Raw genomic sequence first — 26,023 nt, forward strand, 5'->3', positions numbered from 1 at the left:
TCCTGGTCACAGAGAGACTTGATCTTCGTAGCAAGAATGAATGAAAATGCCAATGGTTGATATGGAATTCATTCGTCTCTCCGAAGACCGGAGCCTCGTTGCGTGCCGAGGCTGAATGTGATATTGAGGACCACGGCCTCGCTTCCGAAAGAAGAACTAGTGGAATCCGTATCTGTGGAGATCATCTGATACGCGCCCTTATCCCTTATCGATGGACTTGAACTTGGACTCCTCCGCATCGGCCAGCATCACGACCTGGTATTCCAACGCATATCAGGCATCTCTCAATCCGTTCTGCGTTGCCTTCCCTGTCTTTAACTGTGTCTCCTGCCGCATCGCTATTGCCATTGTCATCTCTACAGACACTCGCCATTATGGGTAACTCGCAGTCTTCTCCCCGGCAAGTCCCCGCCTGCAAGCCCGATCCGGCCGTCGAGAAGCTCCTGGTCCAACAGATCCAGAACCTCCGCCAACTCGACCTCGAGCAAGACTCCGAGTACATCCACGTCTCCTCCGCAAAAGGCATCCCACATACCTATTCGACCGACCCACGCCTCTCCCTCTCCACGACCACGCAATGGGAGAAGCACCTGCTCTCAGACCCAAAGAACCGACTCGCCCTGAACGCCCTGCTGTCCAACGACGTGCGTAGCGTGATTGCCAATAAAGTCTTGACCCTGCCAGACACACAGACGTTCAACATCAAGATTCCCTTTGAAGGGTCTCCCGTGACGAACCAACGATCTTCGGGTCGATGCTGGCTCTTCGCGACGACGAACGTCTTGCGCGTGCCGCTCATGAAGAAATATAACTTGAAAGACTTTGAATTGTCCCAGGCGTACCTGTTTTTCTGGGACAAGCTCGAGAAGGCGAACTGGTTCCTGGAGCAGATGATCGATACCGCGCGGCAAGGAGAGGAGTTGGACAGTCGTATCGTGCAGGAGTTGTTGAGTGCGCCGGTGAATGACGGTGGACAGTGGGACATGGCGGCCAACCTGGTGGATAAGTACGGATTGGTCCCGCAGAAGTTGTACCCGGATAGTTACAATGCGATGAACAGCTCGGCGATGGGGAGTATCTTGACGACGAAGCTGCGCGAGGACGGGCTGATACTGAGGGATATTGTGAGAAAGAATGCCCTTAAAGATAACAGTGGTTCTTCTTCTTCGGTCGAGAAGGAGAAGAGCAAGAAGGAAATGGATCTGGCAGGCGTCAAGGCCAAGATGATGCAAGAAGTGCAGACGATCTTGACGCTCATGCTCGGCCCGCCGCCGAAGCCGGATGAGACGTTCACATGGGAGTATTACGACGCGAACGACAAGTATCACAAGATGGTCAAGACGCCGCTGGAGTTTGCGGGTGACATGTCGAGTCCGGGCGTCGTGCGCGGTTTGGGCAATGCCGACGTGGCGGAACTGTTCAGTCTGGTCAACGATCCGCGCAACAGTTATAACCAGTTGTTGACGGTGGAGAGGCTGGGCAACGTCGTCGGCGGGAGAGGCGTGACGTATGTCAACGTCGACATGGACACGATGAAGAAGGCTGCCATCAAAATGCTCAAGGCCGGCTTGCCCGTCTTCTTTGGCAGTGATGTGGGCAAGTTCTCGAACTCGGGCAGTGGCGTCATGGACCCGAATCTGTATGACTATGGGCTCGCGTTCAATATCACCTTGGGCATGAGTAAGAGTCAACGCCTACGCGCGAGGGAGAGCGCCATGACCCATGCCATGGTCCTCACGGGCGTGCAGGTTGATCCGGAGAGCGGGAAGAGCGTGAGGTGGAGGGTTATGAACTCTTGGGGTGAGGCGGCGGGGGAGAAAGGGTATTTCGTCATGACGGACAGTTGGATGGATGAGTTTGTTTATCAAGTCGTTGTTGACCCCGGGTTCGTGGGCAAGGAGGTTAAAGACGTGCTGGGTGGGAAGGCGAAGGTACTGCCGCTGTGGGATCCTATGGGCGCGTTGGCTTAGACCTGAACTGGACTGAACTGGACTGGACTGGACTGGACTGGACTGGATACCTATGTTCCATTTGCCCCATTTGTCCAGCTTTGCTCTGGAAAGCATGACTTGGACATCGGCCATGTGATATGTCATGCTATGGGATGGTGTGTTGGTGGGCAGGCTCCCCCACCTCGAACTGAAATACCGTCTGGGTTGTGAGGATGACTCAATTTAGCGAGATATACTGTGTAGATGGCGGTAATGCGTCCGTGGTCAGATCTGAGATGGCGATTTCATGAATATCAGCGACCGTTCCTCCTTCAAGTCACAGTTGGTGTCTCTGCACAGTCGTGGGAATATTAAACTCGTTCAGATCCATGGATCTTCATGCCAATGCTCCGATTCACTGTTTCGGTCCTTTGCAGATGATTCGACCATCGCCCAGAAGTGTGCGTCTATCACGAAGTCAAATCATCACTAGGTAGGGAAACTGATACATCATTCACCGGTTATTGACGAATTGTCGTTGAGATAGAGCTCAGATAAGGGCATATATTGCGGCAACGTACTCGCTGTTCTGAGTATGCCTCTCATCGTCCGTGGAACACGTAGATGCTTGACTCCGCCTAGCATCGAATCGCAGACCCATACTATGGAAGGGCGTTTGCTCGACAACTTCCCCACGGCGACTGAATCCCCTTAACTGGTTTCTCAACAGCACAAAATGACAGAGTCCAAACTCCCCTGTCCTGCCTTTGGAAGATATCCTGTCCTAACCAAACGCCAACCAAGCCCGCAATACCATGCAATCGCTGAATTTCGGTCATTGTGGTCATATCAGGCCGTAACATGTATCGGTAATCGGCTCCTGCTTAATCTTCCCAGCTCTTCTCCACCGTCTCCCTCACTCTCTTGGTGTACTCTTTCCGATTGTCCTTGTACAAGTTACTTGCTTCGACGTTCGCGGGGGATGATGTGTTCGGATCGTTCAGTAGGGACTGAATACTTGTCAAGATCGCTGCGACGTCGTACGTGGGAGACCATCGGTTTTGCAGGATGTCCAGACAAAGCTCGCCCGTGCCGTAGACGTTGGGGTGGAACATCTGTGACACAAACTTGACGCCCGGCGGTTTGTTAGGGTATGCTTCTTCGAATTGCATGACTAGTCTGAAGGTGCCGTCTTCGAAAGGTGTATCGGCAGGGCCGATTATGACTGCGTTCCTGCATGGGGCCGGGGTTATCAGACACCACTCCTGCCCAAAAAGAGAGAAACCTGGGGAGAGAGTGTGTGTGTTGTCAGTGTGGGAGAGGCTCACCATGTCATGACATTGTCTGCGATCGGAGAGGCAGAGACACCCGCTGGAGGGTCTGTCTGCATGCGCTGTGAGGGATTGTGTGCGTGTCAGTATCGGTTCCGTTGGGGGCAAACTCGGTTCCGGGAGGTGGAGGGTGTTATCGGAGGGCAGACGCTGGTGGGCTCGACTTACCTTGAAGTCTCGCATCAAGCGACGTCTTGCTGAAGTCGACATGTTTGGTCGTGTAGTTGTGTCGTGGTAGAGAGAAAGATGTCAATGAGTGCAGAGTTGTGTCGGTAGAAGGAAGGGAAGTTGCTTGACCTCACGCGAGGTTCGAGTGATTCGCCGCAGTTTTGAAATCACGCAAAGACAGAATGAAGCAGCATTGCCGCTTTTTGCCTTACTTAATGACGATTGTTTCTGATTGTGGTTAGAGCAGCGAGAGAACTTGGGCTAGCCCTTTCAGGTTAGAGGTTGTCTACACAGTCCGAGTTAAAGAGACCCGGGTCTTCTCCGACTTCGAAATTCATGGAGCCGAGGATGTGAATTTCTTCGTCCCATTCCGTGGGAGATTCTTTTCTCAGTCTCTCTACGGAACTCCATCATGGGGGAATAGGGCCTGTGTTTATATAGGACAATTGCGTCCATATCAGAGCTCATATAGTATCTGTCTCCGTGACTACTCGACACTCAGACTGAATCTCTCTCTATCCTTGAATACTCATCTCAATCCTCTTCTCCGTCTTTCAATTCCCCGCTTCTAGCCGGTCCCTGCATGTGCTCGGCCTCGCCATAAATTCCGCCCCTACTAATACTAATACAAAGACCCTTGGCCTCGCTTCCGACAGACGGACAGTTCTTCAAGCTGGCTTCCTCAACCTCCAGGCCTTCTTCTGCCCTTTCCACTCCTTCCTGTTCTCTTTCTTCTATTTCATCCTCCTCCTCCTCCACCGCCGACGACGACGACGACAACAACAACAACAAGATGCCTTCCCTGACCTCCTCAGCTGCTCGCGCAGCCACCCGCGCCACCAGCGCCTCTTCTACCTCCGCTGCCCGTCTGTCCCAGATGCGCAGCCATTTCAGCACAATCTCGCCAGCCCGCCAGAGCGTCCAGGACGCATACATTCTCTCCGCCGCACGAACGCCCACGGCCAAATTCAACGGCGCCTTCCTGACCGTCTCCGCGCCTCAACTCGGCGCCGCGGCCATCAAGTCCGCCATTGAAAAGTCCCGCATCCCCACTGAGAAGATCACAGACGTTTACATGGGCAACGTGCTCAGCGCAGGCATGGGCCAGGCCCCGGCCCGTCAGGCCACCATTTTCGCGGGCCTGTCTCCGACCGTCGAGGCCGTGACGGTCAACAAAGTCTGTGCTTCGGGGCTCAAGGCCGTCGTCCTCGCCGCACAGAACATCCAGCTCGGCCTCGCCGAGGCCCAAGTTGCAGGCGGCATGGAGAGCATGTCGCGCGTGCCGTACTACCTGTCGCGTGCTGCACAACAGCCTCCGTTCGGCCACGTGAGCATGAAGGACGGCTTGATCGAGGACGGGCTGTGGGACGTGTACAACCAGTTCCACATGGGCAACTGTGCGGAGAACACGGCGAAGAAGTACAACGTCTCGAGGCAGGCGCAGGACGAGTATGCGATCCGCAGCTTCGAGCGCGCACAGGCGGCCTGGAAAGAGGGCAAGTTCGACGACGAGATCGTGCCTGTCACAGTGAAGTCCAAGAAGGGGGATACCGTTGTCAAGGAGGACGAGGGCTATAATAACCTCAGGAAAGATAAGGTCGGCACACTGAAGCCGGCGTTCGTGAAGGAAGGCGGTTCGGTGACGGCGGCCAACAGCAGCACGTTCAATGACGGGGCGAGCGCTTTGGTTCTGGCGAACAAGGAGCTCGCCATGCAATACGGTAAGGAGAGCAGGGTCCTCGCGAGGATCGTGAGCAGCGCCGACGCGGCCATTGATCCGGTCGATTTCCCCGTGGCTCCGGCGAAGGCTGTGCCGATTGCGCTGGAAAGGGCCGGGCTGAAGAAAGAGGACATCGCGATTTGGGAGTTCAATGAGGCCTTTGCGGCCGTCATCAAAGCCAATGAACAGGTAAGTCGACACCCAGAGAGGTTGAACACGGACTGGTCATGGCTAATCGAGGGGTTGACAGATTCTCGGCCTCGAAAACGCAAAGGTCAATCTGCTCGGCGGTGCCATCTCCTTGGGCCATGCTCTGGGCAGTTCTGGCTCACGGATCTTGACGACTTTGTTGCATCAGTTGAAGCCGGGCGAGTATGGCGTTGCAGCCATTTGCAATGGCGGCGGTGCGGCTACGGCGATGGTCGTGCAAAGGATCGCGAGTGTCGAGTAAAGCTATCCAAGGTCGGAGGTCGGCCAAATCAACCACATGTGCCAACAGAGAGAGGCAAGTGAAACGAATAACCAAAAATGAATGTCTGGAGGGTCAAAAGGACGGTGAAGAAGGCGGAAGAAGTGGCGGATGCTTGTCTATGAAAAGCAGGCCCTGCGGAGGTCGTCTGCGATGAGGAACAGCAAGAGGAGTGAACTCACTAGGCGGGGAATGGGAGACGTGGGAGCATAGCGACGGCGTTGTATGAATATCTCGAACAGCAAAGCTCCACATTTTGAGAGAATCGACTGTACGGCTCTCACATTCGGGCCTGCTTTATGAAAACAACAATGGCAGTACTGCATCAAGACGAAGCCAAAGACTCTTCTCGTACCGGTATTTTAGGGAATATTATTCTCCATTGGGCTATGTGTGATGAGGTATCTACTATGCAGTAGGTCTCCTTCCCAGCTAGTCTTGTAGCATTTCTCTCATCTGCGACCGCAGTCGTCAAATCTGTCTTCCACATTGAAAGCCTCCTCTCCTATCACATCCCGAGCTCTCCGAGGGGTTGCGGGGTGAGACAGGCTGTATCCCACGTCGCACCTAACCGCTGGCCCCTCTATCGATGTAGAGGAAACAAGACAAGCCGTTCAAGTGAGAATAAATAAAAATAGAGCGCTCGCTCCTTTGGCAAGTATGTACTATAGTTGAAGAACAAGCAAAAAATTGCGCGTCTGGACTTCCTATGTTCCAAGCACAATTAAAAAAAGTGAGTAAGAGTCACAGACCCTTTGTTGTGTTGCATTCGGTACAATCAAAAAATCTCGTCGTATGCCGTTGTCGCTACTGCTGTCAAGGATCAAATGATTCCTCGCAGCATGTATCGCTTTCCAGTCTTGTCGTAATAAATTCGTTCGTAAGTGCGCTGCACTTTTGTTCAACCCAATCATAGATCTCACACAGCCATCGAGGTGGCCTTGGGCAGTCGCTTCAGAGACTTCTTCCTGAGAACCCTGGTGTCATGCTTTCCAGGGACCGTCACGATACCCATGATGCTCTCCCGTTCACCACCACGGGTGGTGCGGTCGGCATGATTGGAGCCCTTGTAATCGTCATAGCCGAGCGTTGAAGAAAGATCCTGCACGTCGAGCGGTGTGGGCCAATAGCTGGAAACTTGCGAGTCGTACACGATCCCGCTCGGACCGACTGCAGAGGTCGAGTTCGGTGTCGAGGGAGACGGCGTACCATTATCACCCCGCGCTGTGTATACTACGGACCTGCGTGTGGTGAGATCTGGTTGGGACTTGCTCGGCTGTCGGTACAAGAATGGCTGTGGTTGTTTGCCAGATATTGAGTTGAAGGCAGGATATACCACCGGCTTCGGCGCAGGGATGTCCGGCGTTAGAACGGCATGCTGACGAGTCGGTAGGAGGTCAAACCGCCTCGATGTCGCGGCGTCGGCAGTACGTGGTCGAGGCGGTATTGCTGTTTGCGTGGACGTGATTGGTCGCGTCAAGGTCGCTGAAGTACGAAATGTGTCGGCGTCCTGCGCGAGGGGCGGCGTTGATAGCGGACTGGAACGATACGCAGAAAAGGTTGGAGATCTGGGAGTAGACGGAACGTTGGATGATGGTAGGGCAAGATGGGATGGTCGTCGAGCAGTGGTAGGGCTAGATTGGGCATGGCCGTGCCGAGGTGTGCTGTCAAGAGGATTGAGGGCGGCTTGATGTGAATATCGGGTCGTCAATGATTCTCGAGGATTCATGCTAATCATTGATTGATGAGGGGATCTCTCTGAGATTCGTGAAAGAGTGTGTTGTGATCGCTGTGTCAATGGCGAGGAAGGCGTCTGAGACAAAAAGGCTCTGGAGAAGTTGACGGTCGTCCTCCGCGTCGAAGGTGATGGACTGAGCGACGGCGAAGGTGGTGTGACTTCCCACGTACTTGACGCGGCTTCCTTGTTCTTTTCCGGAGTTTGATTAGGTGTTGTTGAACGGAGTTCTCGTCTTGTAGTACCTCTGGACGCGGAGCGACTCATTAGAGAACCGGTCTCTATTTGCGACATCTGGTCCAGCCGAGAGTGCGACCTCTCCGCCATGATGGTGTTCCACCACTCGAAAGGACTCCTCCTTCCAGTCATGGCAGATTCATTGTCACCGAGCAGTCCAAATTGTCTGACACCGAATTTGGACCCGGTGAGAGACAGATGTTGAGAGGTCGGCACCACCCGTCCTCTCCGGAGCGTAACTCTGCGGGTGGCGCCTGTAAGATTGTCGAGGCCGCGGTGTGGCACCCTTCGCCGTCGTAGGTACCACCATCGTAAAAGCAGGGCAACAATGACAAGCAAGAGGGTTGAACCGACAACGATGAGGACGATGTACACCCAAAGCGGTAGACCAGTGTTGTCAAAAAGCGTCGTCATGAAGAAAGATGCTAAGAGATGGATCTGAGCAGCATCGAGTCGCTCGGGAAGTGGCTTGTGCTGATAAAGAAGGGTGTCGAGAAGAGAGTACGGAAGAGTCTGCCGGATGGTCAATGCTGAGGAGATATACCCCGAACGTGTTGCATCGACGGCCGTCAAGCACGAAGGCAAGTATGGAGACAGGCAGTGGTACAAGTTTTTCGTGTCGGGCGCGAAAAGCTTTGACGGCCGGTTGACAGCTTTTTTGATGGGTGCTGACTTGGAGCGGTCGATATTCCGAGACACCACGAGCAAACTCAGTTTCTTGTATCTTGGTACGTCTCAATCCGGCGGTCAGGACCAGGAAGGTGGCTGTGATTGTTGAATGTATTTGGAAGCCGGCCGAAGTAAGGGATGTGTCAGATGTTGAGGACGAAATGCGAGTATAAGGAGGGACAAATCGAAGTGCAGGGCTTGCTGCAGTCGGGGAAACACCGAAAAGAACGACAAACGACAAGCAGGGTCGGTACGGAGTAGATGGTGTTGAAGTGGACGCACAGAAGGAAAAGAAAGGAAAAAGAGCAAGTGGCAACAGGGAAGATGCTGGACAAGCTGGCCAGCTCCCAGAAGGTGGAGGGGATCGTGAGGGATGCAGAAAGAGAGAGTTTCGACGATGGTTGTTAGCAGGTGGATCCTGATTGGGATCTTTGTGCCCTCCAGGCTGGATGCTGGGGGCCAGTCACAAGTCGAATCGTGGACTGACGGACCAGACAACGTTAATGGAAGGTCTGAATACTGCTAGCTCTCAGCCTAAAAATGTAGGATGGTGGAATGGCTTGCAGGGGAGATAGAAACAACCTGGCTGCACATCCGGATATAGTAATGGTTCGTATGAAGCAGCGTCATAGGATCGCATTTGATGGCTGCATCGTGTTTGTGAAGCTGTCTGCATGACGGTCACTCGAGAGACCGGAAAGACCTCGATAGTCGAGTCCCGGTGACCATCACCTGTCGCAAAGGTGTGGTCAACAGATGGCGGTACAATGTTCTTCGATAGCACAGAGATCCCGACGGCACGAATAACGACATCAACGATGAGCGAGGAACAAGTGTTCAAGATGGACACCCAAAAGCCCGTTACGAGGAGCGAGGCTAGGCGGAGACGGGCCTCGGGAGACTTGGGCAGTCCTGAAACGAGACAAAGAAAGGCAGCCTGCAAGGGGCAGATTGAGATGGACGGGTACAATTGGCCAGAGGCGACAAGCCACCGCCCATCATGGCGACGATAGTCAGGAACTGGCGTGCATTGCTGTTGACGGGGCTAGTGGAGCGTCGAACCAGGGGTGGCTGAAACGACAGCGAACAAAAAGACAGTTCGAGGGGAAACGCGACTGTCATCATGGTCGCGAGAATGCTTTCGTGTAACAGCTGATTGTAGCAGGTGATTGGCTTGCTGCTGTGGAAGTCTTTGGCAAACCCTCGTCCTTTGTGTATGCCTCGAGGACACGCCTGAAGACGGTGAGGTTCGAGGGTGGAAGCCAGCATGGGGAATCGGGATTGACCATCGGCTGACCATTGGTTGATCAAGTGGCCGTGCGGTTGATCCCTCCTCGCCTACCATGTAGTAGTACAAGCACTTGTACCTTGGGAAGACTGGGGTAGAGATCTTTGAGCATGAAACAGCCCAAGAGGCACATGGACATGGCGCAGCTTCGGTCCACCAGTCCTTACCTAGGAACTGTAAAGGCACGCTACCACCTCACCATCCAATCTTGTTCTCCTCTTTCCTCGCTGTGAACGATACCGGATTTCTCTGACCGCAATTCATCGGCTATATTTGCCTTGAATCCGCGATTCATTGATGCTTTGATTGAAAGTCCACCCTTCCAGTCCAGCTGAATTGGTCATCAGGCCTTGACTGCGGAGTACCGTTCGCCTTATTGCACAGATCCTTCCAAGGTTGTTTTGGGGATCAAATCTTGAAACGAGATTGCCGGTGACGGACACTTCAAAAGCGGAAAATGCGCCGACTGATATCATGATTGTGGATGGGTTGAAACCTGACTCATAGCCTGCACGTCGAGATAATACTTGGGATCCCGACATCTGAGGCCGCGTTGGCAATTGTGCACGCCTGCACAGTGTTCATGGATTCATGGATTGCCAGACTCAAGAGTTATGAATGTTGTGAGACATCGCGTGATACTCTCCTCTGTCCATTTGTTCTCTCGACCAGCACACAGAATTCCAGACTCTTTCTCTGGAATAGCTCAATCGCAGCGGCACTGGCTGATGATAGCATTCTCGGCGGTCGTAGCATCTATGGGCGTACGGAGTATATAGTATAAAGCCAGCGGTATCACACTTGGTAGATCTCGAGTTATTCTGGTGTGCAGTCGGCGCACGCACTTCTTCATCCTGAAGAGCAAGCCATCAATCTGGATGAGAACGTTGAGCTGTGAACCGCCCACATGAATCTCACTAACCGTACCTAAGGGTTGAAGGAAGATAGACGCACTTATAGGTGGCTCGGTGGGTGATAGGGACTTTCAAGTGCTTCAGTTAAGCGGCCCAACGACGAAATGGGCATGCGGACCGACGACAACCTGCGCTCACTTGCTCACCATTCACCATCCACCATCGTCACCCAAGATTTTATGGGGTCCCGTTGCACTGACCGTCACTGACTTCATTTTTCCAGAACAACGCTGACCGGCCTTAACCACAGGCTGCTTTGTGTATGCTGTCCAGAAACACTTGTTGCCAGATCCCCTGTACAAGATGCGCCCTTCTCGGTGTCTCACCTGTCGCATTCCATGACCTTTTCTTGTAGATGTGCCCGAAGTGTGCGCTTGCGACCAATATCCCCCCGCATACGGAGTACTTCATACTGTGCTGGACATCTTTGGCGGTATATGAACTCTTGCGACTGCACAAAGTGACATATCCTGAACCATGGGAAAACAGCCTGCGGTCATCATCATTACTAGGTGCGCTCTCCCACGGCTCCACAAGCCCATCCGCAACTAACTCTACTCTACAGGCATGGCGCACGTCTCGATCAAGCCGACCGAAACTGGCTCACGACAGCAGAGAAACCCTACGATACTCCTCTATCTTATGGCGGATGGATTCAGTCGCAAACGCTGGGAGCGAGGATCAATAATGAGCTACATAATCTAGATACACCGTACAAGCAAAGCGCAGAGAACAAGGACGATTCGACCCAGGAGTCTCCCCGCAAGAGACGCAAGATAATTATCCATTCCTCTCCCTACCTCCGGTGCGTCCAGACTGCCATCGCTATCAGTGCAGGTATACAGCATCCACAGAATCATACACGTCCTCGTCCGAGGCCGCGGCAGCATTCCTCTCGAACAAGTCTTTCAACCACAGATGAGGCCCCCAGCGCACTAACCGACCCTCATGAACCCGAAAACTCCTCCCTGCAGCGCACCGTCAGTCGTGAGCCGCCACAAACAAATCGCTTAGGGCATAATACGTGTCTCTTGAGAATCGACGCATTCCTGGGAGAATGGCAGTCTCGAACATACTTCGAGTCGGAGCTGCCTCCGCCTTCGGCAGTCCTGGTCTCACAAGCCAAGATGGAGTTGCAATTGCCACAAGAAGAGATCAAGGGAGCCGACCTGTCTCCGTCAATGACCTACGATCTGCCGTCAATGGACTGGGAGGAGAAAGAAAACGAGGTTGCGTCTGTGCCTGTCCATGAGAAGACAGGATTGAGGGCGATGGCAGCTGCGGGCCATTCCTTCCCCAAACGACCACGCAACATCTCCTTTGGTACAGAACTTGCAAACGGCGCCAAGTTACTAAACAGGAATCTCCAAAGACAGCCTTTGGGTTATAGTCCACCTGCGCCGACGTATGCCATGGGCCCCTCCGACAAGATTCCCCCTGGGTATGTTGCTCATGCCCGGGATGGATGTGTGATCATCGATCAGGATTGGGATAGTGAGGGCAAACCTCTCGAATGGGGTGACGGTGGTCCTTTTGACGAAGAATGGGGAAGTATGCATCGACGATTTCGCAACGGCCTGCAGAAAATGATCGAATTTTATGAATCACAAGCAGCAGCTAAGGAGCGTAACAGTTCCGACAAAGACGAAGAAGACTTGGTTCTCGTCCTAGTCACCCATCAAGCAGGCTGCAATGCGCTCATCAGGATCCTTACTGGGGCTCCTGCTCTGCATGATGTCGCCACTGCTTCATTGACCATGGCGGTAAGGTCTCAAAGTCCAGAGAAAGAACGGTCTCCTATATCTCCCACCAGACGGCGAGGATCTCTGGACCTCAGCGTCTCCGATGAGTACGAGATGAGAATCGTTGCCTCCACTGAACACCTCCGTGCTGGGTCGAATCCATTGGGTCTGAATTCGCCACGACTCGGCAAGTCACCAGCATTTGCGAATCGTCGTGCGGTAGGAGCAGATTCACCAGAGGGTCTGACCCTCGGAGAGTCGCTGTCTCATCATCGTGGCTCCAGTGCTTCGGCTCTGGCTAGAAGTCAAAGTCAGAGATCACATGTCGCTGATGGCGGGACCAATGATGAAGCTCCGACGGGCTTGTGGCGACGAGGGAGTCGTTATTCCAGAGACGAGACCGCTGATTCCAGCGATACCGGTATAAGCCTTAGTGTGCAGACTGGCAGCACTTCGGAGAGTACTCCAGAAGAGAATTGGCAAGCCGACAAGCTTCCTGTTCGAAGTGCCAGTCAACGTGGACTTTGGGGTGGTGAGTCTATTAACAGGGCACGAAGTCCTGGCAAAAGAAGATGGACTGCCGTGGAGAGGTCGCCTTGAAGTCATGTAGCGCGAGGAGAAAAGGACCAGCACAACCCTCCTGGGCTGATAGAGACATCTGTGACGGTTTCACATAATGATTGATGATATACTCCTCTCTGTTTTTGCTGGACTTGCTCGTCACGATGAACGCACCAGACCAGGAGAGTGAAGGCGAACACCGAATATGCCAGAGATTACCGAGTGTTTCTCAGCAATAATAGTCGAACGGGGTGTCCCGTATATATGTACATATATATCTTGAGACCAAGCATTCGTTGTATGCATGTCTAGGCCCGGTGGTCTGATACCTGCATCGATCATCGAGTCACAGATGGAGTACCACGCATGTATGGCATGCAAAGATAAGATCTTACGTGGAGTCAATCCATTGTCCATCTTGGCCATTGAACAAGACCCACCTCTATCCAGATATATCTACTCTAGTCCTTTTGACAGCTTGTCCTCGGTCGAAGATCTTCACGAATTACTGTACGCACAGTGCACACACCCACGATCTGGACACTGTCGTCACGGCCCCGCCCAAGGCTTCCTGTTGCCGACGGCCGTCCCACGTCAGTCGTGCCACGAGGTTCACAACTGTTCTAGCTCGTCGTCGTGCACAGCGTTGCCTTGCATCGCTATCTCCAAGCTAGCGAGAACAATCACCACCACCACCACCACAGCCATCTATATTTCTGTACCAGCTATTCCTCAAAAAAAGCCGCGCGTGAGTCGAGACGAGACGCCATGGGCTCCATCCCGCACTGGAAAGAAACGGCTCAGCGCCGTCGCCAGGCGCAACTTTCCGCGATCCCCGAGGAATGGCGATTGAAATCCATCCCGCCGGACTTCAAGGTACGCTGACTGCGCTCCTCAATTCTGTCCGACTTGGTCTCTGGCTGCTCGGAATCCTCATGACGTCTCTGTCGAGGACAAATCAATACATTATGCGATCTCAGCCTAGACTCGACTCACGATGTGTGTCCTCGAGGAGCGGTGTTTACCTACCATTGCTCAAACACACCCATTCCCCTGGAATGGAAGCCAGCTCATTTTCTCAACTACCCTCCACATACCCTTCAGTATCGAGATCTTTAATACTAATACGGTCGTCCCACAGGACAGCAGGTACGTAATTGAGCGCTCCGGTCTACTCACGCCACCCGAACTTGAAATCACCTCGACAATCGGCGCCCGCAAAATTGTAAGCTACTCTCACCCGGTGGTTGAATCTCTGGTATCTGCCTTTCGAGCGGTCACCGTCAACCGAGACATGTCACAGACCCTTTGTTGAACTGTTTAAACCCTTGCATTGTCCTGGTGAAGTCTTGAATTTCCTTCCTTTTCTTCATGAAACGCGCGCAAACGATATACAAGGGTTTCATAAACTTCCTGGACTCTGGGTACAGTCCTTGCTTTCGTTTCCTCGTGCCCCATCTACTCTTCGCCCTGGCTTAACTCTGACACACAAGACTGACAACCGAGATGATTTACAGCTCCGGCGCTACGAAGACGGCTCTTGGACGTGCGAAGCCGTCGTCCGCGCCTTCTGCAAGCGCGCCGCCCTCGCCACACAGCTTATCAACTGCTGCACGGAGCTCATGTTCGAAGAGGCGCTTTCTCAGGCCCGCGATCTGGACAGATGGTACGCCGACACCGGCGAGTTCGTCGGGCCTTTGTAAGTCTCGAGACCAAGTTCATTCGGGTCTTTGTCCCTCTTCCACGACACACCTTCTCCTTTACCTTCCTTCTTTGCCAATGGCTAACGACGACTTCGTCTCATCAGACATGGCATCCCCCTCAGCCTCAAAGACACGCACCAAGTCCGCGGCCACGACACGACGGTCGGCTGGGTCGGCAACATCGGCCGGCCCGCACCCGACGACGAACTCACCGTCCAGCAATACCGCTCCCTGGGAGCCATAGTGTACTGCAAAACCAACATCCCGCAGAGCCTCATGATGAGCGACAGCTACAACCACGTGTGGGGGCAAAGCGTCAACGCGCTGCGCAGGGAGCTCATTTCCGGGGGCAGTTCCGGTGGCGAGGGCGCGCTCGTCGGCGCCAGGGGCAGTGTGCTCGGCATAGGCACGGACATTGGCGGGAGCATACGCATCCCCGCGGCCTTGCAGGGCCTGTACGGCTTGTGTCCGAGCGTGGGCCGCGTGCCGTATCGAGAGTCCGCGCGCGACCAGAAGTACATCGTCAGGCCCGTCGCGGGGCCCATGAGCAACAGTCTCGGCTCGGTGGAGCTGTTCATGGAGGCGTATGCGAGTCTGGAGCCCTGGACCACGGACCCGACGATCCTGCCCCTCCCCTGGCGCCGGTGGCTCGACGAACAGATCCAAGAGAAGGAGTGCTTGCGCATCGGTTACATCGTGGACGACGGCGGTGTCAAGCCGCACCCGCCGATCCAGCGCGCCGTACACGATGTCGTGGAGCGGCTGAGACAGAGCGGCCACGACGTCGTGCAGTGGGATGCCTCGGGCCATGTGCAGGCGTACTATGAGCTGTGGGTGCGGGCCGTGCTGGCGGACGGCGGCAAACGGTTCGAGTCGTTGTGCAAGATGGTCGACGAGCCGCTTATCCAGGGCATGCTGGTCGGCACGCACGAGACCCTGCTCGACCACCAAGAGAGGATGGACCTGGCCGACGCCATCTGGGAGTACAAGAGGCAGTACCTGGACAAGTGGAGGGAGAGCGGGATCGACGCGCTCATCATGCCCGTGACCCCCTGGGTCGGCATGCGGCCCAAGGTCTGGGTCAAGAGTCAGCAGTACGTCGGATACACGGCGCTGTGGAACCTGTTGGATTACAGTGTGCTCACCATGCCCGTCGGCAATGTGGATAAGGTGCTCGACGATCCCAACACGGATGAAGACTGGAAGAGCCATGCGGGCAGTACCAGAGGGTATCCGGATGAGTTCAATTATAACATGTACAAGGAGCTCTGGGACGACGGACTGGTGCAGGGGTTGCCCGTGAACATCCAGATCGTCACGGGCCGGTTTGGCGAGGAGAAGGCTGTCGGTGTTGCCAAGGTGCTTGAGAAGTTGGGCATTGTATGACGCCTGATGAGCGCAACGAAGCAGTTATACTAGCATCAACTTTTCGTGACCTGTCTACCAGGACGACCGAGGTACGTCGGTATTTATCTAAGGTACATAACATAGTATTGACGAATATTCCAAATGCCCACCAAGCAGGACGCGGCCGATGTACTACGTACATGCGTACCTACCTGACGTATACTACGTTATTTCAATCCACCTTCTTCTTTGAAACGGTCTTGATAAACTCTTCAATCTTCGGACACACAATCTCATACGCCTCTTCCGGCAGATAATGTCCATACCCCTCGCCCACGCCGTACCCTTCATAATCCTGCGCCGTCAAGATGCCCTCCGCCACCCACCCCCTCCAGATGCCCTGGACATCAATGCGCGCTCCGAGTCTCGCCGTCGAAAACATGACGAGAATCGGCACCGCCACTTTTCTATCCGCTTTTTGATCGTCTTCTTGCTCGTTCGCTTCCGGCGCCGCGCCAGCCGCATAGTCCAGCGCCGTGTAGTACAAGGTGTCAGGTGCGTCGAAGAGCTCGGCGTACACGTCCAGGGCATTATCCGCGCAAATCCGGGCGATGGAAGACGGGTTGGGTCCTCCAATACGCAAGTGCGCCGCCCGGCACCATTTCGCGCCCCCGTACGCGGAGATCATGTCCACCGCGACGTCGGCGTTGGCGAGTAATGGCCAGTGAAAATACCCCTGACAGATGGCCGGGTCCGCGAAGGCGCGCCATTGCTCGAGCGTGGGGATGATGTCCAGCAGCACGGTGCCGATCACGGTGAGATTGAGCTTTGAGTAGATGGAGACGGACGACGCCTCGGAAGGGTGCAAAAAGTCGACGGCAAGACGGTGACAGATCCGTGCGCCGCGGTCGTGGCCGCCTAGGATGACTTTTCGGGGCGCTGCGGCTGCGGCTGCTGTGGAAGAAGCAGTCGAACTCGTGTTCGTGTTCGTGTTCGTCTCGAAGGCTGAAGAGAGTGCTTCGAGCAGAGCACCGCCGACGGACCGTTTCGTGTTGGCGTCTTTGTCTTTGATGGGCGTTGAGATGCCGTAGCCGGGGAGCTACAGACATCAGTCTTGAGTGCGTCTCGAGTTGGTATTCGGCAGAGACTACCTACCTCTGGCACAAAGAGCGAGACTCTGTCCTTCAGCGCAGGGACAACCTATTGATCGCCAATCGTATCAGAAAGTGAGTCTCCATCATCAATGGTCATCACCGAAGACGAGGCTGAAATCCATGAAAAAAGGGTATTTTCCATCTGGCAAACCACACTCACTCGACGCCATCTGTTGATCACGGTTGAAGGTTAGAGAGCGGCTTGGAAACACGATCCGGACTTTGTATGTAGTAGGTGATGTGATGCACACTTACTCATATGCAGATTGAGGATATCCGTGGATCAAGGTCAATATAGGCACATCTGGGCCCAGATCCGAGATGTAGCTGTGGACTTCGGACCCCGAGGACGTCTTGCTGACGTGGTGTGTCAAGCCCAGGGAGCTGTAGAGCGATCGGGTCGTCTGAGCAGCCGCCATTGTGAGAAGTTGCTGTGTAGGATGGAGTGATTGATAGAGTAAAGACACTCAAAGGTAGTGCCACCGGAGGATTTCTCTTTTACTTATAAAGCACAGTTGGTAGTCTTACCTGGGTCAAGCGTTGCTGCATTAGTCAACTCCTTTGGCAGGATGTCGTGATAGATACACGCGTATCCGTCTGGTGGGTGGATGCGGAGAAGGACAAGGAGTGCCGAGGTTGCTGGTTACTATGTATGTAATCATTCATGTCGATATCCTGCCCAGGGTACACCAGATATATGGATCCAAGTCTAGGTATACACAGTAGAGGAGGGAGGTCTCTGGAATGTCTGATGCAGCTACCTATCTATCCTGTCAGCTTCAAACCGAAACTCCAGAAAGTGGTATCCATCGCTCATTATGCATAAATCGGCTTCAAGTCAGTCAATCATTCAGGCTTTATCAAACATCCACTCCCGCTTCGGTCTAATATGCGCTTGAGACCAACTCAGATTCTAATGGCAAAGCAATGACCGACTGGTGTTGGCCTCCTCAGCAATCAATACGTCGTGGGAATCTGAGCACCTCATCATCGACCCGTGTTGAAGAACCAGCTGCTTCGCTTGTTCCCACCATCCGAGCCCGTCAAGCTAGAGATGATGGGCAGCGTAGCGGCACCGTTGGCACCATCTAGATTTGTTGGTGCGCCACCTCCTCCGCGGAGGGGTTTCGCTATCCTAGCTCCAGCGTTCATAAGTGAGTTGAAGCCACCTGTCGCGCCTGGTCCGCCCGCCGCCATATTTCTCGAGGACACCTTTGCGGCTTCCAGACGTTCCTTGACTGCAGCAAGTTGTTGTTCGAACCTGAAATAACAATGGTCAGCACCAGATATGGATACAGCCGTGATCAATACGTACCGGTGGTTTGCTGCTGTCAACTTATCCTGGCTATCGCTCAGCAAACTCTCCAGACTCAAGATTCGCTCATTCCTCGCAATCAGCTTTCGCTCTGCAATGGCGACTTCCTTCTTCAGGCTCGTATTCTGGTCCACAAGCTGTCTCTGCACGACGGTGAGCTGCTCGAGATTGCGCTCCAAAAAGGCCATCTTCTTCTGCTGTTGGCGGTTGTTGCTGGACCTCAGGACATTGTTGTATTGTTCTCGGGTCTCGTCGAGCGAGATTTCAAGCTCCACAACCCGCTCGCATCGGTTCTGTAGGTCTCGCATCAGGTTCTTCTTCATCTGATCAAACTCGGCCATCTGCTGCTGTATGCCCTTGTTGGCAACTCCATTTGGCGCCCCATTTGCGACTCCTCGAGCCTGGAGATCGGCGATTGATTTTTCCAGTTTTTCAATCTCTTGCGATTTGTGAGCTAATTGGTCCTTCAGATCATGCACTAATTCCGTTTGTGTCTCTTTGCGGTCGGAGTATAGTTGCTCTAGCCGGGCCTTGACATCCTCCACATCTTCTGGACTCAGGTTGCGAGTTAACAAGTCCTCGTAGTCTTGTTGAACAGCTGTCAATCTGTCCTCGAGAGCAATTGTTCGCTCCCCGTGCTCGTGTTCTGCACGGTCGTTCAAAGATGTCTCGGCTTGCCGGACCAGGTCCCTGGACTCCAGCAATTTGGTCCTCAAATCGTCGAGTACCTCTGAAGACACCTTCTCGCCGCTCAAGCTGGCGGCGTGCAGCGACTCGACTTGATCCAACATATCTCGCATACGAGCCTCATTCTCAGAAAAGGCATTGTCTCCGAGATCAAAGCCGGCCATCATTTTGGCCATCTTCTCTTTCTTCTTTCGGTCTTTCTCGTCAAGTGCTGCGGTGGTCTCTTTGGCACTCATCTTGAGCTCCAACAATTGTTGTTTGACGGAGATGAGCTCGGCCTCCAGTTCGGCATTTGCATCTTTCAAGCCCTCCATCGTGATTGCATCTTCCTTGCTCTGATAGCTCAGTTTCTGCAGATCCAGTTCTGTCTTGTTGAGTCTATCAGCCATCGCTTCATTGTCTTTGGTGGTCCGTAGGGCTCCTTCTTTATATGACTTGAGTTCTTCCCGCAATTCTTGAAGACTGCGCTCGGCATTCGCTGCTTGAGTCTCCTTCTCCGTAAGTTGATCTTGCAACTCATTCTCTCTTCGTAGAAACTCCTCACGCTCGTCTTTTTCAAGAATGATGCTGGGCGTGCTGGATCTTTCACCCATCCGAGAATCTGGCCGACTGGGCGTTTCTGACCTGAGAAAGTCTGAAGGTGCACGAGACGGGGTTTCTGGTCGCGTCCTCGATTCGCCTTTTGAGCCTGCTAAAGGCGGAACCCATCTTTCTTTTGGGACGGTCTCTCCCTTTCTCCACAACGCCAGTTCCGAATCCAGTGAAGCAATGTACTTCTCGAATGACATGGCTTGGTTCTGGGCGATCTTGAGTTGACGTTTCAGCTCGGCAGGGCTCAATTCTGCATTGATCTTTGCCTTATTCTTGATCGTCTTCGCTCGCATACCAAACCGGAGGGTGCTGACAGTTTCCGCATCATTGTAACTGCTAGGCGAACAGTTTATAATCAGAGTCGTCCTTGAATTACCTCCCAAACTTTCTTGTAATATTCGGGTCAACTTGGAATCTCGGTACGGCACATGGGTGGATTTGCCGTCCGTCAAGGCATTGATGACCATTCCGAGCGCGCTCAAACTCTTGTTGATCTTCTTCGCCTCTTCCAGCGTTTGGCCACTCGCACCAGTCTTGCCAACCTTTTCTGAGCCCGCCAAATCCACGAGATAAAGCATACCACTCTTCTGTGAGCCCGTGTTGACGTCTTTCTGATTGATCGTGACCAAGAATATCGAGTGTGACCGGGAAGACTCCAAGTTCATGTTGGTCGACGCGGTGACTCTCGCTCTTTGACCCAGATGCATCGCCGTGTACACCTCGTCTACCGTGTTGACGTAAATTTCCCGGAGACCCTTGACGTACGGTCCTTTGGGTCCTTCATTGATCGGCAGATTGTCCATCACTGGATTCAACAAGTCGCGTATTCGTTCCATGTAGATTTCCAGATAGGATATTCCCACCGTGTATTCGATCTGAGCGGAGCCGTGGACGAGGATAGCGTCGAATATTTGCTCGGTGATTCGCGGTATTATACCTTTCTTGTGAGAGTCGTCCATGTCACCCATCATTGTATAAGACTTTCCCGCACCCGTCTGGCCGTAGGCGAAGACCGTTCCATTGTAACCATTCATAACATCTTCCACAGTAGATCTTATAGAGAAATCAAAAATGTCGGCTTGTTGAGAGGACATGTCGAAGACCCGATCAAAGGTGAAAGGAGCATTCGTTTCGGAGGACTGCAGAGGGTCAGTACCTGGCTTGCTCGGTGGACGACAGACTAACCTGGACCTGGCAGGTGTCCTCGCCCATGAACTGGACAATCGGCTGTCCTCCATTTGCGACTTCGACTTTGTTCTGAGGCCGGAAGCGGGCAACGACTGGAGAGTACGTTAACAGGACTGTCTAATTGATTGGCCGACTCGTGCGCACCTTTGATGTTGTTGCCCCCTCCGCTACTGCCTGCGGCGGAACTGGAATCCATGATTAGCTGTGTTGTGGAGGTTTGGAATGTCAGGACGAACGCCATGTTTAAATCTCGACGAGGATTGTCAATCGGGCCAGGAGGAAAGCATCAGTGTCGAGGGTGTTGACCCGGCTGCGCGGGTGGTAAACAGAACAAATTGCGGTCTCAGACGAAGGTTTGCGATCGATTGGCGGAGTGGGAACGGATCATGAGCTGCAGTGTTGGCGACAATATTGAGGTCTGAATCGACTGTCGAGTTCGAAGAATTTTGACAGGGTATAGGGGTTGTGTATGCAAAGTTGATGTAGCACAACATGCAGACGCAGATGGTGGTGGACGGTGCACGCGCAGGAAACTGGCAGCGGGTGCCAAATCGCTTCTGTCTCTGTAGTTTCCGGCGGCGGAACGTGACGCGCCATGCCTAAGACAATCAATCATCAAGCGGCACCAATTACAGCTTAGCGCCTATCAGGGCTAAAGCAAGAACCCCCAAGACCACCCCAAGGACCACCCAGGAACCACCCGTGACCACCTAAAGACCCATGTCAATTTCCAGAAGCCCTCGACGCGCGCACCCTTGTCACGTGCACACAGAACCCAGCTGTCTTTGTCATCAAGCTTCACCTTGGCAATTCAATGTCCGGACTCTGTACGACCAGACTCGCTTGACGATACTCGTACACTCCCAAAGCATCCAGCTATCCATGACATGATATGATACCCGGTAGGTAAGGAATTCATTCATGTACCACCGAATTCAGCTTGAACTCTTCGCTCCAGTCACATTCCATGTTGAGATGGGATAACTACTGCTCTAGTACGAAGTACACGCCGCCGTCACCGAGAACAGCACGGCCACAAGTGAGGTGGGTATCTATCTAACCAACAACATCAATCAACAGCGAGACCCCTCGACTGGCGTTTGATCTCTACTTACTTCTCCAGCACAATCACCGAAGCACACGACGAAACGTTATATGTCCTTACATCAGCCACCTCCAATCCCGACTTCTCAATCAAACTATGCCACTCGCTCCGCGTGCGCTCCTTGCCGCCGAACTGGATGTTCATCGATATATCCTGCATCGCCGCTTGCCACGGCACATTCGCGTCTGGAAGGACCACTTCATCCATTAATATCCGCGAGTCCCCGTCCATCGCTTCGGCCAGCTGGGACAGGATCGTGAGGCACTCGGCATCAGGCCAGTCGTGCATTATCCGACGGAGGTAGTAAAATTTGGCGCCTACGACGCCCCGTCAGTCTTGCTATACGTATGCGCCTTAGGACAGGCGAAACCAAAAGGTAAGACAGAGACGGAGACGAAAGACTTACCCTGCACAGCTTGCTTCTCGAAGAAATTCTGCGCCATGACCTTGACACCGTCGATGGGCGGCAATTTATCGACTGCCTGGGCCAGGTCTTGCAGGACAAGACTCCCGTGCAGATTCGGGAATTTTTCGAGCACTTGCTTGCACTGATGGCCATGGCCGCCACCAACGTCGACAAAGAATGGCTTTTTCTCCGATCCTTGCACGACTTTGGTGGCGGCTTGGTCGAGGACGTCCAAATCATTGAGCCAGTCCGCAGACTGCAATGCCGTCATGACTACCTGCAAGGCGTGGAAGTTCTTGGGATGCTGCGCCAGCCATTGGAACGCGCTCAGGTCGGTATTGTGGCCCTTCTGGAAGGGAGTGTGCGTGTTAGACGTGATGTCTGAATAGTTGTTGTCGGCGAGGAAGGACGGGAGAGCGTTGGTGGCGGGGCCGCATGTGTCGAAGCTGACATGGTTAGGCCATTTCAACAAGGCGTGCAATGGAAACGGCCAGAGAGCAAACAAGGAAGCCAACGAACTTACGCATGAATCATACCGGCATCAGCCACGGGGCTAGCAACAAATTGTGTTGCTTGGGTGGCTTGGTAATGGTCCGGCGAAGGGTTGGAGATGAATGCCGTGGAAGACAGGTAACGGAGGATTCGCTCTAGAACGAGGAGGAGTTGAAGTTAGACACCCAAGGCAGGGGCACGCGGCAGGGGGCACGCCGTAAGAAGTTCAAATCAGACTCACGAAGCAGTTGTGGGGATGCGCCTGTTTTATCGGCGAGTTGAGCAACGGTAATGGTCGATGAAGGGTCTGCGGCGAGGTGCTTGAACAAGCCGAGTTGGACTGCCACGTAGATAACGGCCGTTTGAACGTGCTGGAACAAGTGGTGTAAACCGATTAGCGAGGGGTTCTAAACTGTAGATGGTATACCAGCGCTGGCACGAATGCCATTTTCCGCTTCCACGGAAATTTCGGCTTACCGAATTGTACAACTTCATGAGGACGTCCATCGGTGTCTCCAGTTGAGATTGGAGGAGTTGAAGAGCATCGAGGATGCTATGCCTGCCAGCCTCGTCGGCGGCTTCTGCTAACGAACGGATTTGAGAGATGATGGAGTCCATCCTGGTCGGCCTGCCAGATCAGACTACTAGTAGGCTCGAGAAGATGCAAGGCCGAGAGTAATAGTATAACAACAAGAACGACTGTTTTATTTGTGTCTCTACTGTTCTTTATATATGTCATGTCGACCCATAGTCCCTGTGGTCCACAACGCCCACGGACTGTCCGGTCTACCTCTCGAAGCGCGAGAAAACGTGTCTGCCTGGACAACAACCCGACCTGCTTCGACCGAGCGAAGGCGGCCAGTTCGGATATATCGGCCAAGGGAGCATTCTTTCATTGTAAACGTCGTGTAGGAGTCACCACCGCTATTCAGGCTGTAAACTGATCTCGAGCATTGTACTACTTCTGTAGCTTCGGGGCCGAATATCGACGTGCGAACGGAGATAAAAGCATCGATCGGACTGAAGGGACGATGGACTTTGTTGCAGGCAGACACACCTCTCATCTACAACCTGAAATGCTGTGATACTATAAACATCGATCAAGTCTTCGTCAATTCCCACTGACCACTCTACGTCCAATGCAGCGACCTCCGTACCATCACCATCAAGCCTGTGGCACGATAGCAAACAATTTGTCGAACATGTTCGTCGGATCGTACCGGGCCTTCAACGCCTGAAGCCGAGCATAGTTCTCGCCAAAGATATCTCTCGATCTCTCATCATACTCTGTGTCATGCGTTGTTAACCTTCGTTAAGAGCCGTCCCTTGAATTCACGACCAGCAGGACAGGACAGGAACACTTACGATCATAATTCCCATAGAGCAAAACAGCTCCCTTCTTCCCTCTCAACCCAACACCACCGTCCACACCTCTCCCCGTCTCCTTCCCCTGCGCCTCCAACTCCTTCTTGAACATCTCGTTGATCTCCCTGGCCCACTGCCGACAGACCTGATCATTCTCCGTCTTAGTCCAAAGCGGACAGATCAACCCGTTAAGATGCCACCCTCGATTCGCGAAACTGCCACCCTGTCCCTCTTCCTCCCTCGCGACCACTTGCGCCGGATCATAAATCTCCCACAAGATCAAACTGACATGCGTATCGTCATTCCCTTCGGTGAACTTGACATAGTTATCTAGCACCTCCATCACAAACCCGGTCCTGATCGGCATCGAGAACGCCGCGCCCTTCATGCTCGCTCTCAGACCGATCGGCGGCGCCAGGATCGTGTTGACCGTCGGATACGGCACCATGGCCGTCGTATCCACGACCGGCTCGAGATCATAAAGGGGTTTGTATATGCTCTTCGCCTCCTCTGCCGTTCCGAAATAGATAATCGACACGAGTATCATGACCTGCCCACCCGCCGGGGGAGGCCGGGCGATGGCAATGCCCCCAGCACCATGGCCCGCGACTTTCGTTTTCCCCTTCCCCTCCCCCTTCCCAGAAACCTCATCGGGCGTGTACAACTCGTTCGTAGCGTCGACAATCTTCTCAATCAACTCCGGAACGGGCGGGAAGATCAGCAACCCGGCCCAAACATCACCCTGGTCGAACGCCTTCAGGACGAATTCCGTGACCGCGCCGAAATTCTGTCCAGCCCCTCGCAGCGCCCAGAAAAGATCCGGATTCTCCGTTTCACTGGCCTTGACAATCTCTCCAGTCGCAAGAACGACCGTGGCCTCCACAAGGCAGTCAATCGACAAGCCATGTTGTCCACTGAGCCATCCGTACCCGCCACCCAGAACCAATCCGCCCACGCCTCTGTTATGTTGATGATGTTGTGTCAGCCCACAGAACCCCAGACCGAACCGAACCGAACAGAAAAGCTACATCGTTTCATTTCATTTTCAGAAAAGCTGAAGCCGACGCTCACAAACACCATCTCGCAGCCTCGCCGCCATAAACGCTCGGTCTTTCTCTTTTCGCATGGGAAATCTCGATAAAGGCAAAGGAAAACTTACGTATCAGCCACGGTCCCTCCAACCGTCGCAAGCCCGTGCTTTACTCCCGCCTGGTCGACATCCCCCCACGTCGCACCGCCCTGGACCTTGAACAACTTCCGATCCAGGTCGACCTCGACATTGCGCATCTTCGCATTGAGGTCAACAAGTAAACCTCCGTTCGTACTGCTCACACCGGCCGTCGAATGCCCGCCACCTTTGACCGCGAGGTCGAGGTTCTGGGCACCAGCATACTTGAGCGCGATGGACACTTCCTCGGCACTCGCAGGGACAAGGACGAGGCCAGCGGGTTTCTCGGCGGCTCTGGACCAGCGGCGTATGCTCGCTTCGTACGACGCCCCGTCGTTGGGGGTGAGGAGCGTGGCCGAGGTGCCTGACAGCAGGGAGCGGAGGGTGTCGATATCAGATGGAGTTATGCTGCCCTTGGGCGAGGGTGATAGGGAGCCCATACTAGTATTTGTGCTGCTTCCTTGCTGTGAGATACCGTAGGCTTTACCGTAGACTTTTCGGTGAAGACGTCCGTCTGCAAAGCAAAGACGAAAGCACTACGGGATAAAAGGTGAGATATGCCTAGCAACCCCAATTGGGGTCGGTCTGATAGTACCTACCTTAGGTAGCGCCTCGGCGACAGTGAGGCCAGCAAGCCAAGAGCGGGCTTATTGTAATCGATATCAGCACTGCGAGAGTGACACCACTACTAGCATCGCTACACATTCATGGAATTGCAGAGTAGTTCACGATCATCA

General features: G+C 53.7%; 10 protein-coding genes across 12 annotated transcripts; 4 read left to right on the forward strand and 6 right to left on the reverse strand.

Moving 5' to 3' along the window:
* Positions 1–216: 216 nt before the first annotated feature.
* On the forward strand, positions 217–2,010 carry PV05_08916 (uncharacterized protein). The gene has a single exon (XM_013458462.1). It carries the CDS (start codon positions 375–377, stop codon positions 1,968–1,970), a length of 1,596 nt encoding a protein of 531 aa, XP_013313916.1. The 5' UTR covers positions 217–374; the 3' UTR covers positions 1,971–2,010.
* On the reverse strand, positions 1,951–3,594 carry PV05_08917. 2 transcript variants are annotated; one of them, XM_013458464.1, is made up of 3 exons: positions 3,431–3,594; positions 3,260–3,324; positions 1,951–3,164 (listed from the first exon to the last, which is right to left on the reverse strand). In XM_013458464.1, exons 1-3 carry the CDS (start codon positions 3,470–3,472, stop codon positions 2,816–2,818), a joined length of 456 nt encoding a protein of 151 aa, XP_013313918.1. In that variant the 5' UTR covers positions 3,473–3,594; the 3' UTR covers positions 1,951–2,815. The 2 variants fall into 2 exon arrangements, with proteins under 2 accessions (XP_013313918.1, XP_013313917.1); XM_013458463.1 differs by having other exon boundaries at positions 1,951–3,324.
* A 210-nt stretch (positions 3,595–3,804) lies between these two features.
* Positions 3,805–6,125, forward strand: PV05_08918 (uncharacterized protein). The gene is made up of 3 exons (XM_013458465.1): positions 3,805–5,339; positions 5,401–6,034; positions 6,088–6,125. The coding sequence occupies exons 1-2, from the start codon at positions 4,224–4,226 to the stop codon at positions 5,599–5,601; spliced, it is 1,317 nt and encodes a 438-aa protein (XP_013313919.1). The 5' UTR covers positions 3,805–4,223; the 3' UTR covers positions 5,602–6,034; positions 6,088–6,125.
* Positions 5,974–8,614, reverse strand: PV05_08919 (uncharacterized protein). Its single transcript, XM_013458466.1, has one exon. The coding sequence runs from the start codon at positions 8,003–8,005 to the stop codon at positions 6,539–6,541; it is 1,467 nt and encodes a 488-aa protein (XP_013313920.1). The 5' UTR covers positions 8,006–8,614; the 3' UTR covers positions 5,974–6,538.
* Positions 8,615–10,690: 2,076 nt separating this feature from the next.
* On the forward strand, positions 10,691–13,049 carry PV05_08920 (uncharacterized protein). Its single transcript, XM_013458467.1, has 2 exons — positions 10,691–10,974; positions 11,028–13,049. The coding sequence occupies exons 1-2, from the start codon at positions 10,940–10,942 to the stop codon at positions 12,802–12,804; spliced, it is 1,812 nt and encodes a 603-aa protein (XP_013313921.1). The 5' UTR covers positions 10,691–10,939; the 3' UTR covers positions 12,805–13,049.
* Positions 13,050–13,248: 199 nt separating this feature from the next.
* Positions 13,249–16,021, forward strand: PV05_08921. Of its 2 annotated transcripts, XM_013458468.1 has the most exons (4): positions 13,249–13,641; positions 13,907–13,990; positions 14,283–14,464; positions 14,573–16,021. In XM_013458468.1, the coding sequence occupies exons 1-4, from the start codon at positions 13,534–13,536 to the stop codon at positions 15,852–15,854; spliced, it is 1,656 nt and encodes a 551-aa protein (XP_013313922.1). In that variant the 5' UTR covers positions 13,249–13,533; the 3' UTR covers positions 15,855–16,021. The 2 variants fall into 2 exon arrangements, with proteins under 2 accessions (XP_013313922.1, XP_013313923.1); XM_013458469.1 differs by having other exon boundaries at positions 13,249–13,990.
* A 26-nt stretch (positions 16,022–16,047) lies between these two features.
* PV05_08922 (uncharacterized protein) lies at positions 16,048–17,388 on the reverse strand (the record flags this gene model as incomplete). The annotated part of the gene is made up of 4 exons (XM_013458470.1): positions 16,048–16,914; positions 16,971–17,015; positions 17,130–17,139; positions 17,225–17,388. The coding sequence occupies 4 exons, from the start codon at positions 17,386–17,388 to the stop codon at positions 16,048–16,050; spliced, it is 1,086 nt and encodes a 361-aa protein (XP_013313924.1).
* A 568-nt stretch (positions 17,389–17,956) lies between these two features.
* PV05_08923 (uncharacterized protein) lies at positions 17,957–20,991 on the reverse strand (the record flags this gene model as incomplete). The annotated part of the gene is made up of 5 exons (XM_013458471.1): positions 17,957–18,230; positions 18,285–20,701; positions 20,748–20,842; positions 20,895–20,935; positions 20,987–20,991. The coding sequence occupies 5 exons, from the start codon at positions 20,989–20,991 to the stop codon at positions 17,957–17,959; spliced, it is 2,832 nt and encodes a 943-aa protein (XP_013313925.1).
* A 636-nt stretch (positions 20,992–21,627) lies between these two features.
* Positions 21,628–23,434, reverse strand: PV05_08924 (uncharacterized protein). Its single transcript, XM_013458472.1, has 5 exons — positions 23,231–23,434; positions 22,995–23,124; positions 22,785–22,908; positions 22,262–22,707; positions 21,628–22,172 (listed from the first exon to the last, which is right to left on the reverse strand). The coding sequence occupies exons 1-5, from the start codon at positions 23,369–23,371 to the stop codon at positions 21,862–21,864; spliced, it is 1,152 nt and encodes a 383-aa protein (XP_013313926.1). The 5' UTR covers positions 23,372–23,434; the 3' UTR covers positions 21,628–21,861.
* Positions 23,435–23,774: 340 nt separating this feature from the next.
* On the reverse strand, positions 23,775–26,022 carry PV05_08925 (uncharacterized protein). The gene is made up of 4 exons (XM_013458473.1): positions 25,886–26,022; positions 25,278–25,822; positions 24,119–25,077; positions 23,775–24,040 (listed from the first exon to the last, which is right to left on the reverse strand). The coding sequence occupies exons 2-4, from the start codon at positions 25,724–25,726 to the stop codon at positions 23,919–23,921; spliced, it is 1,530 nt and encodes a 509-aa protein (XP_013313927.1). The 5' UTR covers positions 25,727–25,822; positions 25,886–26,022; the 3' UTR covers positions 23,775–23,918.
* Position 26,023: the final 1 nt, after the last annotated feature.

This window comes from Exophiala xenobiotica (genome assembly GCF_000835505.1).
Source record: "Exophiala xenobiotica strain CBS 118157 unplaced genomic scaffold supercont1.5, whole genome shotgun sequence".
In the NCBI taxonomy this organism is placed as follows: Eukaryota; Fungi; Ascomycota; class Eurotiomycetes; order Chaetothyriales; family Herpotrichiellaceae; genus Exophiala; species Exophiala xenobiotica.